The 15229-nt window shown below is 45.6% G+C and overlaps 1 protein-coding gene across 1 annotated transcript; it reads left to right on the top strand.

Annotated features, from left to right (window-relative positions):
* The first annotated feature begins 12615 nt into the window (after positions 1 to 12615).
* Positions 12616 to 14216, top strand: LOC101770234 (berberine bridge enzyme-like 8). Its single transcript, XM_012847647.2, has one exon. The coding sequence runs from the start codon at positions 12616 to 12618 to the stop codon at positions 14191 to 14193; it is 1578 nt and encodes a 525-aa protein (XP_012703101.1). The 3' UTR covers positions 14194 to 14216.
* Positions 14217 to 15229: the final 1013 nt, after the last annotated feature.

The following is a 15229-nucleotide window of genomic DNA, read 5'->3' as shown; positions in this document are numbered from 1 at the left end:
GCCCCTTTCCCTCCCTTTCCGGCGGGCGGCCGCCCCCTCCCGACCCCCTAACCGTCGGCCGGGGTGGTCACCTCCCTCCCTCCCTCCGCCGCCGGGCAGATCCGGGCGGCCGGGGCGGCCTCCTCCCTCCCTCCACCACCGGTTAGATCTGGGCAGCTCGAGGGGAGGGGCCTGGCGGCGGCCGTGGATCGAGGGGAGGGGGCCCGACGGCAGCGCACCCCTGCCCCTCCCCCCCTCTCCAGTGGATCCGGCGGCGCCGGCCCTCCCCTCATAGGATCCTGCGGCGCTGGGGCCCTCTCGCTCAACCATGGCCAGGGTGCGACGCAGGAACGGGAGCTTGTCGATGGCGGCGTCGAGGCTGCGCACGAACTCCAGGTCCATGTATGCCTGGAGGTGCTGCATGTGCGCCAGGTTGGGGAAGGTCTCCAGATCAGCGGCAGCGTGGGGCTGTGGGGGTGTGCTGCTGGTGGTCGGTGGTGGTGGCGGCATGGGAGGTGGTGCTGTGGTGGTGGTGCTGGCGGAGCAGGCGGTGGTGGCGGCATGGGAGGTGGTGCTGTGGTGGTGGTGCTGGCATAGCTGGCGGTGGTGGCGGCGGCGGCGGCGGAGCAGGATATTTTTTTTTTCAAAAATTGGATGCCGAGTGTTTTCTTGGCGCTCGGCAAAGACTTTGCCGAGTGCCCGATACAAAACACTCAGCAAATCAGTGTTTGCCGACTGAATTTTTACCGTGTGCCGTTTGCCGGGTGTTACACTCGGCCAACGGTTCGCCGAGTGTTTTTTACCCTTCGCCGAGTGCCCCTGGCACTCGGCAATTTTAAGCTTTCCTGTAGTGAGTTAAGTAGAATCTAAGCCTAACTACAGTAAGAACGTAATAAATGGTGATATATGATTGATTGTGTAGTCTTTTACTCTAATGCTAGGCAAATGTATAGTAAGTCATATGAAGTGGTGCAAGTACTATCAACTCTACTGGTAACAATGACAGAGTGAAATGATAATATATATGTTTGAGAAAAGATTAACCGTAAAAGTAGTAGTTACATTTTCCTTGAAAAAAGTAAGTTACATGGCGAAATGATAATGTATGGAATGATTAACTTGGTATAATAAAGCAACTAAAATAATTATGCATGTGTGAGTTTGAATTGACATATTCAAAAAATTCGTACTTGGGTATTGGATGAAGATTTTTTTATTTATATGAAAAAAATGTATATTAGCTCATGATGCCTAGAGGTTTTTTTTTCTTTGGCGAGGAACGCCGCCCTTTGTCTCAGGCGTCGGTTTCATGTATCATATGGCCTAAAACAGGCAAAGCATTACATTCAGGTTCAGGCATTCTTGTACTTGCTTGGGTGCTCTATATAGCCACTCACCCAGAGTCCGAGTACAATTAACCAGTTTAGCACATTCATGCACCGCCCTATTACAAGAACAACTAGAGAAACAAAATTACAAAGGAAGTAAATACAAGACTAAGAGATTTAAGCTCCTGGAGAATCCCTGCAATTTCTGAGCGTTGAGTTTGTAGGTCATGCCATAGTCAGTCTCCAGCATCAAATGGGTCACACCTTGACTCTGTGCAAATATCATGCCATCCTTACATGCATGGGCCTCCATTGCTAGTGCACTGAGAGAAGTTCCATACCATCTAGCATGTGCACCACCAAAAGCTCCAGTAGGATCCCTTAGAACTGCTCCCGACGCACCATTATGATCATCGACGTAGAAGGCCGCATCAGTGTTACATTTCACCCACCCTGTCGTAGGAGGTTTCCACTGAGGGTTCAGTTTGGGAATCACCTATTTTCTTGGAGTATGAAGCATTTGCCAGAGATCAAACGCTGTGTCCCGAGCCTAAAATATTGCTTGTCGCATAGACATCATTTGCTCACCATGCCTTCGCTTGTTTCTTGCCATCCACAGCATTCACGTACCACATATAATCATCGCTGAATGCTCCCTGGGGCAAAAATGAATGTTCAGCAGGTCAGACGCCCAAGTAAGAGGATGCAAATGAGGTAATTTGATTCCTGTAATCTTTTGTGCGAAATTCCAGAAAGTCCTTGCTACCGAACAGTCAACCAAAACATGGTAAATGGTTCCCCTGTCAGCCCCACAAACCTCACAATTTGCAATCTTTTCAATGTGTCAATTATGAAGGATATGCCTTGCTGGTAAGAACTCATGCAAAACACGTCACCAGAATACACGGACTTTTGGTGGCACCTCCAGTTTCCACACCAATTTCCACTCAGCTGATAAAGAAGTACTTGGGGACTGTAGCTCATTCTGTTGTTGCCGGTTTGCAGACAGTATTCTGTAAGCTGATTTAACTGAGTAATTTCCATGCCTTTCCTTGGATCATTCCCAAAAGTCATCCATACCTGTGTTTAAGGAATCCGAAGAATAGAATCTGCATCTATTGGCAAGAATATTTCTTCAATAAGATCCACATTCCAATGTCCACTCGGAGTTATTAGCTCATTCACATGTTGAACTATTTGGTCGGTACGAGGTGTGATCGGTTTTCCTTGAAAGTGGTTCGGCAACCATTTATGTTCCCATATACTTGTTGTGGCACCATTCCCTACTCTTCTGATGAGACCTTGAGTAAGCACTTCTCAGCCAGCAAGGATGGCTCTCCATGTTGCACTGGCATGTTTCTTTCTAGTTGCCTCCATGAAATCAGAGTGAGGAAAATATCGCCCTTTCAAAACTTTTGCACAGAGAGAATCTGTGTTTGTTGTCAAGCGCCATCCTTGCTTCCCAAGCATTGCCAGGTTGAAAGGACGTATATCACGAAAACCCATGCCTCCCCTGAGTTTCGATCTAGTTAAGTGTTCCCATTTCTACCAGTGCATATGTCTATTGTCCGCTGATGAGCCCCACCAGTAGTTAGCAATCGTAGTATTCATCTTTTTGCAAGTCTCAATTGGCAAGAGAAAGCAACTCATAGGGTAGGTCGGGACTGCTTGAGCCACTGATTTGAGAAGAACCTCTTTGGCAGCACAACTCATATTTTTTCCACTGCAGCCACCAACAAGCCCTTTAATCCGAGAAGGCATGTACCGGAAAACTTCAGTGGTCGATCTCCCCAAAGCTGTCGGTAAACCCAAGTATTTTTCAGCGAGAGCTTCATTATGAATCCCAAGACCACTTAGTACTTCATTCTTCAGTTTCTGAGCAATTATTACTAAAGAACACAGCAGATTTATCTTTGTTCACAAGTTGACCCGAGCCAAGGGTGTAGGTGTCTGGTTAGCCCCTCTTTGCGATGCTTCAGTGAAAACAATGCTATCATCCGCAAAAAGCAGGTGCAAAATCCAGGGAGAGTGAATGCTACACGCACTCCTTTGGAGAGATACACCGGACTCAACGATCTCAACAAGCTAGAAAAACCTTCAGCACAAATTAGGAACAGATATTGGATCCCCCTGTCTAATCCCTCTTGTTGGTTTAAACAACTCAGAGTAGTGTCCATTAACGCGAACAGAAAAGGAGATTGAGGTGACACAACTCATGATCAGGTTAACAAAACTTTCAGCAAAATCCAGTTTTACCATCATACCTTTCAAATAGTCCCATTCCACTCTATCATAAGCTTTCTCCGTGTCAAGTTTTACTGCATATGCTCCTTGTTTCCCTTTCTTTCGTTTCAGATAGTGAGTACACTCATAGGCAATCAGGACATCGTCAGTAATAAGCCGTCCAGGAACAAAAGCACTCTGTTCTTCAGAAATAATGTCATTCAGGAGAGGTCTAAGTCGATTGGCAATAACTTTGGAACAAAGCTTGTAGATCACATTGCATAAGGATATTGGCCGAAATTGTTTTAGTTCCTGAGGATTCTTGACTTTTGGGGTTAATACCAGAATCGTTTGATTGATACACTCTGGTAAGTCCCCACCATTTAGAAAGTCCAAGAGTGGTCTAGTCACCCCCGGACCAATACTGCGCCAGTGCTTTTGGAAGAAACCAGCTGTGAACCCGTCTATGCCTGGAGATTTATTTGGCTTCATTGAAGCAAGTGCCCGATCAACTTCATCTGCTGTGAAAGGTTTAATCAGATCTTTGTTCATGTCGTCTGTTAGCTTAGGAGCAACATGTTGTAGTACTAATTCGGGGTCTAGTTGGTCTTGTGCCTTAAACAGATTGGAATAGAAGTCCGAGGCAAGATGTTCCAAATCCTCTTGCTTACTAAAGATGTACCAGACTCGTCCTTCAGGCTGATGATTTTATTTTGCCTTGCCCTTTCCTTTGCCTTAGCATGAAAAAACTCTGTATTCCTATCTCCTTCCTTCAGCAAATTGACACGAGACCGTTGTTTTTCCATCATCTCTTCACGCATCAATAATTAAGATATTCGTGACATCAGATTACGTTCACGCTGTGAAGGGCCTGAGCCTATCGACCTGCCTCTGATTCTCTCTATCTTTTTTCGTAGATTTGCCAAAGTCTTCTTGACAGCGCCAAAGGAAGAGCGACTCCATTTATCCAGTGATCCTTGCAAATTCCCTAAAGATGATTGAAATTGATGCATGTTGCCAATGGTATCTCCTGTACCCTAAGAATTTGATACTACACCAAAATAGGAGTCATCCCTAGACCACATATTCTCGTATCTGAATCTCTTTACATGACCTTGCTTCAACTATTTGACTCGGTCACATTGCAAAACAAGGCAACAATGATCTGACTCGGTTGATTGAACATGCTAAACCGTAGAATCTTGGAACAGGTCCAAAAAAGAAGCTGTTGCTAAGCCACGGTCCAGTATAACCCGAATATTGTTGTCCCCTTCCTGCCTATTATCCCAAGTGTACGGGAGACCAATAAATCCCAAGTCCATAAAACCACATAATTCAACGCATCCCGGAACCCATTCATTTGTGATTCCGATCTCCCCACCCCTCCAAACTGCTCACCTGCGTCAAGGACTTCATTAAAATCTACGGCGCATAGCCAAGGGATATTGTTCCTAGTATGAAGCAGCTTGAGGAGGTCCCAGTTTCTGTACCGAAGTTCACGCCTTGATTCACCATAAAATCCTGTAAAGCGCCACTCTTGGTCACCGGTTTCATCACAATACACAGAGACATCAATGTGAAGCTTGTCAAGTGATTGGAGTGTCACATTGACAGCATGTGACCATAAGGGCTAATTTGGAAGCCAAGGGCAAGATAACCAGGGAAGGGGGGCCTAGCGAGGTTTAATTAGTCAACTCATTTCCCTGGTTAGCTCTCCCCCACAGGGTATCCCTTCCCTGTCGCTGTTTGGGAGCTCAGGAGGGGAATATCCAAGGAAAAAAACATCTCAAAAAAAGCAGGAAAAAATGAGAAAAAATTAAAAAAATACTATAACAAACTCATAAGGGATCATTGTCAGCATCAAGTACCATGAAAGGCTCCGGAAAAATTCTTTATACAAACACATATATCTCAAGGATGAAATCAATTAAGTTTAATTTATGAAAGTACTTTGCATTCACTAGCTACACAAGTCTTAATATCATCTCCCAACTATACTGTTGCACCCATCTTTGTCCTACAAGCCGCAAGCCGCAGAGGCCGGCCTCAGTCTCAAATCCCATGTCAAGAACTTTGTAGGTAAATCAGGATGATATAAAAAAATGCATGCATGAATTTGGACTACACAGATCACATATGCAAATGCGAAATGCTCCTCAATGACTATGATGAGTTATCCATAAAATAAAGTTATGCATTGAACCCGTATGTCAACTTCTAATACAGTTCTTCCTTACTTCCCTCATCCCTATATTTCCACAATCAAAGAATCAGCTAAAGATCCAAATCAGATTGCACCTGGACCTTCGTTAATAAGCAGATAAGTTCTTCCTCTCTTCCCTCATCCCTCATGTGAAGTGGGCACAAGGGGCTTCTTGATGTTTAGTTGTAGTTGTAGTAGCATTTGAGGCAGACAGCTGCAGCACAAAAACATGTAACATCAGTGATATTAGTATCAAAAACATGTAACATGTAACATATAATATAATCACTATTCAGTCAGTTATTATTCAGCCAAGTTCAGCCATTAGAAAAATAACTGGCTAACTGAAAGACCAAGTTAAAGCAGATCTGCATGGAACTGAAAGACCAAGGTACTATTCAGACTGAGCACTTCTAGTAATCACTATTCAGCCAGTTATTATTTAGCCAAGTTACGATTCAGCAGTAGCCCATGGGTTAACAAAGGAGCAGTGAAAAAATGAAATCAACATCAAATATGCTAGGCAAGAAATAATAAACAAGCCAAAGGAGGATAGATTTGGTACGGAAAAATATTCTTGTAACCATTTCATAGCCAGGGAACAAACTAGTGAAAGCAGGTTGCCTCTAGCAGATTTAAGCTATAATTGGCTTAGTGGCTTACTAGAAGAGTGTATACAAAGTGCCAAACTACATGCACAATATTAGTTAATAGATTTAGGATTTAAAAGACCATGAAGAAACTCATGATCCAGTTTGCCTATTGTCACTTCAACTTCAGTTCCAACGCATGCATGCACAATAGTTCCTGATGAGCTAGATATTACTAAAGGAAATTCAAAGCACCGACTTTGTAACAGTATATAACAGCATATGATAGCTTACAATTCATTCTTCAAACAAACTTTTCAGGAAGTAAAATACAAGAAGGTGATATGGGGGCAGACTTCCATATTGAGACACTGACACTGCTATCAAGTAGTACCAAGCAGTAGTGCTTAGGGTCCCAATTCTGAATGGCTGAAATGTGCAGAACGAACACCAAGTCACCTAAGCATAAACAGACACACTACCTAAACTACAAGCCACATATCAACTGCAACAACGGACGTTATAGCATAATGTAGGTCCCAAACTTAAAGTTTCTACAGATTCAGTCTTAACACGACATCTTCACCAAGCATAAAGTTTCAGCCCTCAAAGCTTCAAACAGACCCAGACATATCTCCAAGAATTGGAGCAACTGTGAAGTCTGACTGATCAACCTGACATCACAGACTTCCATACTGAGACACTAACACTGCTATCAAGCAGTACCAAGCAGTAGTGCTTTGTTACAGGCATATGGGGCTGGTTCAACACCATATTTTACAGTCTAGAAAAGCTAAGCCGGAGGTGTGGCACCAATTCGTCATCAACTAGCCTGCATGGTTATTCACCATTAATATCTTGGCAGGTTTTTCAGTCACTACTAGTACCATTTTGGCTCAATCGAACATGAACAGTGGAAAACCTCCAAACACAAGATCCGGAGGTGCAGATCAAAACATTCCACATGGGACATGTAAACAATTTATAAACATCTCAAACCATGTACAACAAGATAATTGATCTTGGAATTAGAACATAGCAGGAAGGCTCTCCTGGCGGATCTAGGATAGCACATGAGCATGTGTTCAAAGAATGAATTGTAAGCAAAGGGGAAAGGAGAAGAGAGGAAGGGCTCACCGGATCTTGGGACAAGGCAAGGCAGCTAGTGGGGGTAGTCACGGAGCAGTGGAGATCGAGCCGGTGCGGGGATGGGGAGGCAACGAGGAGCAGCGAAGGGAGGCGCAGGGATGGGGGAGGCGCACGGGCGCCGCCGCGACGGTGCTCACGAGTGGCGCAGGGGATAGTGCCACGATGCAGTCATGAGCACTGGGGAATAGCCGCCCAGACCCTGGAGGTGGGGAGGAGACGACCCGCGGAAAAGAAAGGGATAGGGTAGAGCTCCCCTGGCAAATGGGCTTCCAAAAGGCAGGTTAGATTGGCTCGTGGCCGGAGGGTTGCATGGGCTTCTAGCCCAAGGAAAGCGTGGGGATCCCCCCAGGATTTGAGTTTCCAAAGTGGCCCTAAGAGAGTGGGACCACCTCCCCTTCCATACGATCCAACCCCAATTCTGTTTGAAAATCCCAAAGAGCATTTCAGTGAGTTGACTCTATCATCGTACAGTCTAGTGTTAGACAGAAAGACTAGCGAGGGACAATGTAGCTTGACAAAGCTACTAAGCTCTTGAACTGCCTCGGGCCGCCCCAGGCCTTGGCAGTTCATACATAAGAGTTTCATGGCATCCGGTCGGGGCTGCATCCCATAGCCACCGCCGATCCTACAGACTTTGAAGAAGCAATCTTCTATTTCTTTTGAAGCTCCAAGTTGCCAGTTTCAGTAGCATCTCTGATCCCGTGCAATTCCTGTACTATGATCTGTACAAGACCATGTGAAACTACCGCCTCGGTGTGCCTTGTGTGGTCAATATGGTCGTTTGTTGATGATGAACCCTTTCCTGTCAATTTGATTGCCTTTCTCTTGCGCTGCTAGCTATGCTGCAGAGGAGTCAAGTCTTGTGGGAACAACTGTTTTTTTGGATTCGATCCAGTGGGTACATTCTCCTTCACTAGCGCTTGTTTGAGTGGTGAGTTCACTCCATCATTGCCACAGGCAGCTTGTGCTTGATTGCTGGCCGTCAAATTGGGTTTGTCACCCGATCTGTTAGTTGAGAAGCGACCAGGACATGAATTGGAGGATGATTCACATGCAAACAAACTTGCTGCAACTTGAGAAAAACTCTATAGTTTCTTTCATTTATCATCTTGGGCACATAATTTAATTTCATATGGAAGCTTTCCTAGTGCATTCCTTTCAGCAGGATTATGATAGACCAGCTCTGAGTGGCCAATCAGGCCACAGGAGAAATAGTAAAAGGGTAATTTTTCAAATTGGATATGAAACCATTCTGGAGCACCATCCTTCTTTGTTTGCAACATAACACCAGGACGGAGAGGACGATTGATCTCAATATCAACCCTAACTCGTAAGAACGGCCCACTTTCCTTGTCATTAGCATCAACATCCAGCTTGATTGTCTTACCGATTAGATCTGCTACCCGGCAGCCACGTTTGCCATTCATCCAGTCGAACAGGAGATTGAGAATATGGACCCAGATGGCCATGTGCTCGAAAGAGAATTCAGACGGCTTCAGTTTCTCATCTTACTCCTTGAGGATAATAGCATGCTTACCCACCATCCATGGTGAGCCCTCCAAAGCCCTACTCTTATCTGCTTCAGAGCCAAATTTGGCTATAAACATATTATCCACCTTCTCACTAACTGATCGTGCCTTCAAACTAATTGGATTTCCCCATGCTAGTTTCATTGCCCCCCATGATGATCGAAATATGAAGGATCGAGGGCGAGAACACCTTACCGATAACTGCCCACTCTGATGGTGGGCCTCCTTGTTCATCCTCATCATCACTGAATGCTGCCACCGCTGGTTCCTCAGTCGTCAAGTGGAGCTTCTCCATGTCTAACACCCAGTCATTCCCGTCGGTGGTACCGATCGCCGCCAAGAAGAACAGCCTACAGACGTCGCCCTATTGTAGCAGCACGAGTGCAGGAACTACCAGATGTGGAGCGACGCAAAGATCACCCACAAAAATAGTGCTCCTACGGCTAGGGTCTGAAAGCATCGCTAGATCAGACCCTAGGGGGTAGAGGGTTTAGGGGACGCCGATGTCGAGGGGACACACGGCAGTAGGCGATGGACAAAGTGATCCGGTGATCAGAGGCGGATGTGCGTGGGTGTCGCCGTCAGACGGCAGGGGCGGTGGTAGTTCTCCAGTTCCAAGGCTAAATCGTCTCATAATTGCCAGAGCGGGTGGAGCGATTTCGCTTTGGCACATTCATATGGTTGCTAAATCGCCTCAGAATCGCCAGGCATGGCCTAGAGCTTTGTGGTCTGACAACCTTTTAATTTGAAAGTTATTTGGATGCCCAAATAAAGTTTGAGTCAATGAAAGTATAGGTGTTCAGAACTCCAGATGCTGACTTTTGAAAACTTTTGTCACTCATGCATGGTTTGAGTTTTGAGCTGTGTGGTTGATATTGATTTTATGTCATGTCTGTTTGATTATCTATGGTAGAAAAATAGGTTAATGATAGAAATTCTCTCATGACTACAAAATTGTGACGTTTCAAATCATAGCAGATGACCCATTCTGTAGTACTCCCTCCATTCCAAATTATAGGTCGTTTTGACTTTTCTAGGTTCATAGATATTATTACGAATCTAGTTATGTCTAGATGCATAATAATATCTATGAACCTAGAAAAGTCAAAACGACCTACAATTTGGAACGGAGGGAGTGGTTAGTGTTTTCCGCTTGATAATATACTCCACTAATTTCCGATCGCCTTTTTCCAGGGCATGTGTGCTCTTTCAGGTTGCTGGTCGATCTCAACTATCACTAGCTCATTGATTTTTTTTTGGAAAGCTACGTTGTTATTTGCCGCCAATATCACTTCTGTGCACCTTGTTGGTTCATTAAATTTGTTCTGTTATCTTAAGAGTCAAAATCGATCTGTTAGTTCTAGGAAGTAGTACTGTTTGATTTACTGAGAAGAATTCTTATATTTTTGCTTCTTATCCGCTGCCTTAGTGTGGAACTAGCTGAGAAAAACAAAGTATCAATGATACTGACTTACCGCTGATAACTGCTCCTAGGTGTGAAAGGATTGTGCGATGCCTAGAGGGGGGTGAATAGGCTCGATCTGAACACTTGAACATTCTTCGCAGAGAAACTTCCGACACAGGATCGGAACTTCCGACAGGGTTGGAACTTCCAACAGAGTAAAAAGTACTCTATGAAATTCAAATTTAAATAGGTTTCTGCAGAATCTATTTGAATCAAAAGTTTAGGAAAGATGTCTAGAGACTACTGCATGTGAACTTTATAGAAGGAACTTCATGAGATAATAGATCAACACAAAATAAGCTCTAGGACAACTAGAAATGATGAAAACAATAAGCACACGAGACCAAGAATTTGTTTACCCAAGTTCACTCACACTAAGGAAGCTACATCTCCGTTGAGGAGCTCATAAAGAGCCGGGTCCTCACTAACCCTTTACCTCTTCCAATCAACCACAAAGGAGGATTGAAATACTTACTATGAATCCACTAAGGATGAGGTAATACAGACATTCCTGGGCGCACCACACAAAGAGAGCGCTCAAACGGGCGACGCCTAACCGTCTAAAAGCAAGCTTCAAGAGTAACAAACGCGAATCAAATATCGAAGACACTTGAAGTGCTCTTGAGATGAACTTGGTTGACCTCACACTCAAAGCTAGAGTCACACACCTCAAATCCTTCTCTCACCCAAGCCCTAGCTGAAAACTCTCAAAGATTTAACTCAAGGAGGGAGTGGGGAGGAGTATTGAATGTTCTTGGAGGTATTTGTCTCGGGTTAGGTCAGCGGCAAATGAAGAGGGTGCTGAGGGGGTATAAATACCCGAGCCCCAAAACTAGCCGTTGTTGTGCTGTTAATGTATCTGTCGGAACTTCTGACACAGGGACGGAACTTCCGACACAATTAAATGAAATCTGTTGAGCACTCCTTGTCGGAAGTTTTTGAAATATCTAACAGGTGTCGGAACTTCGAACACTCACAGAAAATTGTGAGAAATAAAATGTGCAAGTGTGTGATTAAGGTATGTCTCATAGGTAGTTAGCATCTCAAGTAAGCACTTTGACGTCTTGAAGCCAACTAGCCACGTCCCTATTTATAGTACGGTGTTCCTATATTCAAATTCAAAAATAGAAAATAATAAATCAATTTTCCTTTATGTTGAACACCTTTCTACAATTACTTAGAGGTCCTTTCTTACACATTTGCATTTCTATTGATTTGAACCTGTCAATTTCTTGATAAAATTATTAGTACTTTAATTACGCAAAACTCTAAGGCCAAATGCACTTTCAAGGTGTTTGGATAACTACCATTGCACTTTGGGTACCGTGAAAGATGCTAAGGCCAAATGCACTTTCAAGGTGTTTGGATAACTACCATTGCACTTTGGGTACCGTGAAAGATGCTAAACACACACATAGACTTGTCCGTCGCTAGTGGTCGGTATCAGAAGTTTAAATATTACCCGATTCAAAGTCTAGCTAATTTGCGCAACAGATGTGAACTGCTGCATATATATAAAGTTGGCTTGCACACCATGATCCTTTTAAGCTTAGCAAATGCCCATGGGCATTTGTTGCAGTAGACGGTATTTTAATTGATTGTAAAATTGATCTAGGTTCGATTCGAATCGTGTTTGCACTTATGGCTAATTATTTTTGAGAGGTATGCGAGATATGTCTATCAGGAATGAGTAGTACATTCATGGGGATAAGGTTGTGTTTTTATAGACTAATCTAAATGTGTATCTGTCAGCACTTGAAACATGTCTTGGAAAAAGTACCAGTGTACTTATCTGATGTAACTTGTTCCACTAAATCTATCTTTATAGTGCATTTATTTGGTATTGTATATATTGATATATTTTTTTATAAATTTGATTAAAGTTAGAGAATTTTTACTTAGAAAAAACTAAACTAACCTACATTTAATTTTGAAAACAGAGATAGTACAATAAATGCAAAGACGAGCTATGCAACTTAGCAACAATTAGCAATCGAAGTGTAATATTATAGGCAATAGCGAGTAAAATCGTGTTTTGCATTTTGAAATGGACGGAGCAGCAAATGAAGCTTAGGTACTACAAGACAAGTGTGCATGTTGTATATATACATATCCGGTGTTACAGCATAGTTGCCACGGATCGATGATAATGGCAACGACAGCAAGAATCTTACACCTTCTCCTGACCCTTTTCATCCTCTCCGGCAAAAGAACGTCGTCTTCAGCTTCCAGCGACGTCGATGCATTCCTCGGCTGCCTCTACGCGGACATTCCACCTCGCCTCGTCCACACCCCATCAACCAACAACTACTCCGCGCTCCTGCTGTCCTCCGTCCGGAACCTCCGCTACGTGTTGCCGGGCACCGTGAGGCCGCTCGTGATCGTTGCCGTCACCGAGCCCGGCCATGTCCAGACCACTGTTCTCTGTGGCCGCCGCCACAGCGTCCGCATCCGCACGCGCAGCGGCGGCCACGACTACGAGGGCCTCTCCTACGCCTCCCTCGACCCCCACCAGCGGTTCGCCGTGCTCGACCTCGCCGAGCTCCGCGCGATCCACATCGACGCCGCGAGAGCCGAGGCCTGGGTCGGGTCGGGCGCCTCCCTCGGCGAGCTCTACTACGCCGTCGCCGCTGCGAACCGCACGCTGGCGTTCCCGGCGGGCTCCTGCCCCACCGTCTGCTTCGGTGGCCACCTGAGCGGCGGCGGGTTCGGCTCGCTGGCGCGCAAATACGGCCTCTCCGCCGACAACGTTCTCGACGCCGTCGTCGTGGACGCGCAGGGGAGGCTGCTGAACAGAAGCACAATGGGGGAGGACTTCTTCTGGGCCATCCGGGGCGGCGGCGGCGAGAGCTTCGGCGTCGTCGTGTCCTGGAAGGTGCGGCTGGTGCGCGTGCCGGAGACCGTGACCGTGTTCGGCATCCGGCGATTCAGGAACCAATCCGCCATCGACCTCGTCACCAAATGGCAGGACATCGCGCCATTCCTGCCCAGGGACCTGTACCTCCGCGTCCTCGTGCAGAACCCGCAGGCGGACTTCGTTGCCCTGTTCCTCGGCCGTTGCGGTCGCCTCTTCGACATCATGCGACGTCGCTTCCCGGAGCTTGGGATGACACAGGCGGACTGCCAGGAGATAAGCTGGGTCCAGTCCACCATCTTCATCGAGTTCTTCACGACCGACAAGCCACTGGAGGTGCTCCTGGACAGGAGCAACAAGCCGGACTACTACCTCAAGGTCAAGTCGGACCACGTGCAAGAACCAATCCCGAGGCACGCGTGGGAGAGCTTATGGGAGAAGTGGCTCGATGAGCCCGGGACGCCGCCGATCATGCTTGATCCCTACGGCGGCCGTATGGGAAGCATCTCGCCGTCGGCGACACCGTTCCCGCACCGGGATTACCTCTACCAGCTGCAGATCTACTCGTTCTGGTTCGAGAATGGGACAGATGCACTGGAGAAGCGGATCAGCTGGGTCAGGGGAGTGCATAAGGAGCTGGAGCCGTACGTGTCCAAGAACCCAAGAGCTGTGTACGTGAACTACAGGGACTTGGACCTGGGGACGAATGAATTGGAGGGTAACGTGACCAGCTACGACAATGCTAAAGTTTGGGGTGAGAAGTATTTTAAGGGTAATTTTGAGAGGTTGGCGGGCGTGAAGAGCAGGGTGGATCCTGATGATTTCTTCCGGAACGAGCAGAGCATCCCTCCTCTTCGTGCAGCAAAAGGATAGAGCTCCATTTGCTGGATGGTGCCCTTTTCGTCGTGCCAAGCGATTTGATCCTGTGGCTCCTAATAATTACTACACAATGTATCGTGTTCCCATTTGTTTCGCATTGGGAATTTGAAGTAACGTGTATCGTGTTTGCTTACTGAAGGCCGGTGAGTTATAATAAACAAACGTATAAAAGAATAGTATAATTGTCTATTTTCCAAACATGAGTTGTGCCTGTTTTGAGCTGTTCACGTGACTTCAATTTTTTTCCTTTGTCATTCACGCGTTTGTGTTGTTCGTGGGATGCTCTTTTTAAACTCGAATCAAGTGCAATTTGTGATTGAGCCTGTTTTGACTAAAGGGATTGGGCCTGTTTTAAGCTAACTGAGTTAGGCTATTTTGTCCTTCCCGTTTTGGGTTGAACAATACTACTCAAGGGAGTGAGCGAGCGTGAGAGACAAACGTACACGTCACACAACAACAATACAATATTTTCTGTTTTGTAATTCAAAATTCTAATCAATGAAATCATCGCGCACAAAAATTAAATAGGAATCCTACCTCAGCCAGTCAACCACAGAAAAAGTCTTCAATTCTCATGCATTATCTGCTTCCTTGCCGTTTCTATGGAGGGCAGGTTTGGTTTCTGCGACACAAGTGAGCCAAATGAAAATTTGGCAGCAACAAATCTAGGTAAGGGCGCAAAGCCAACACAAAGCAAAAAGAAAAGAAAAGGAAAAGTGGGGTGTTCCGATTGTGGCCATGCCAATAATCTATGGGTAGTGCCAATATCTAGAAAGAGAAAAATTACGTTTGGATTGTTGAATCTTGCTTTGTTGACAAAATCTTAGGAATATCATGGTGCAAACTATTTGCAATTCGGATACATAGTTAAGACCATGGTTATTTAGGCATCACTTAAGTGTCGGAGCGGTCGACAGTCGCCACAGTGGCAAGATGTCCCCTCGCCATCCTACGCACATGTTGCTGCCCACTTGATTCTACCATCTCCGAGCCCGATTCCACAGCCAGCCTGGTCGATTCCACCATCTCC

Source organism: Setaria italica, chromosome VII (genome assembly GCF_000263155.2).
Source record: "Setaria italica strain Yugu1 chromosome VII, Setaria_italica_v2.0, whole genome shotgun sequence".
Lineage (NCBI taxonomy): Eukaryota > Viridiplantae > Streptophyta > Magnoliopsida > Poales > Poaceae > Setaria > Setaria italica.
The sequence above is the reverse complement of the archived record's forward strand: the minus strand, read 5'-3'. Positions and strand labels throughout refer to the sequence as shown.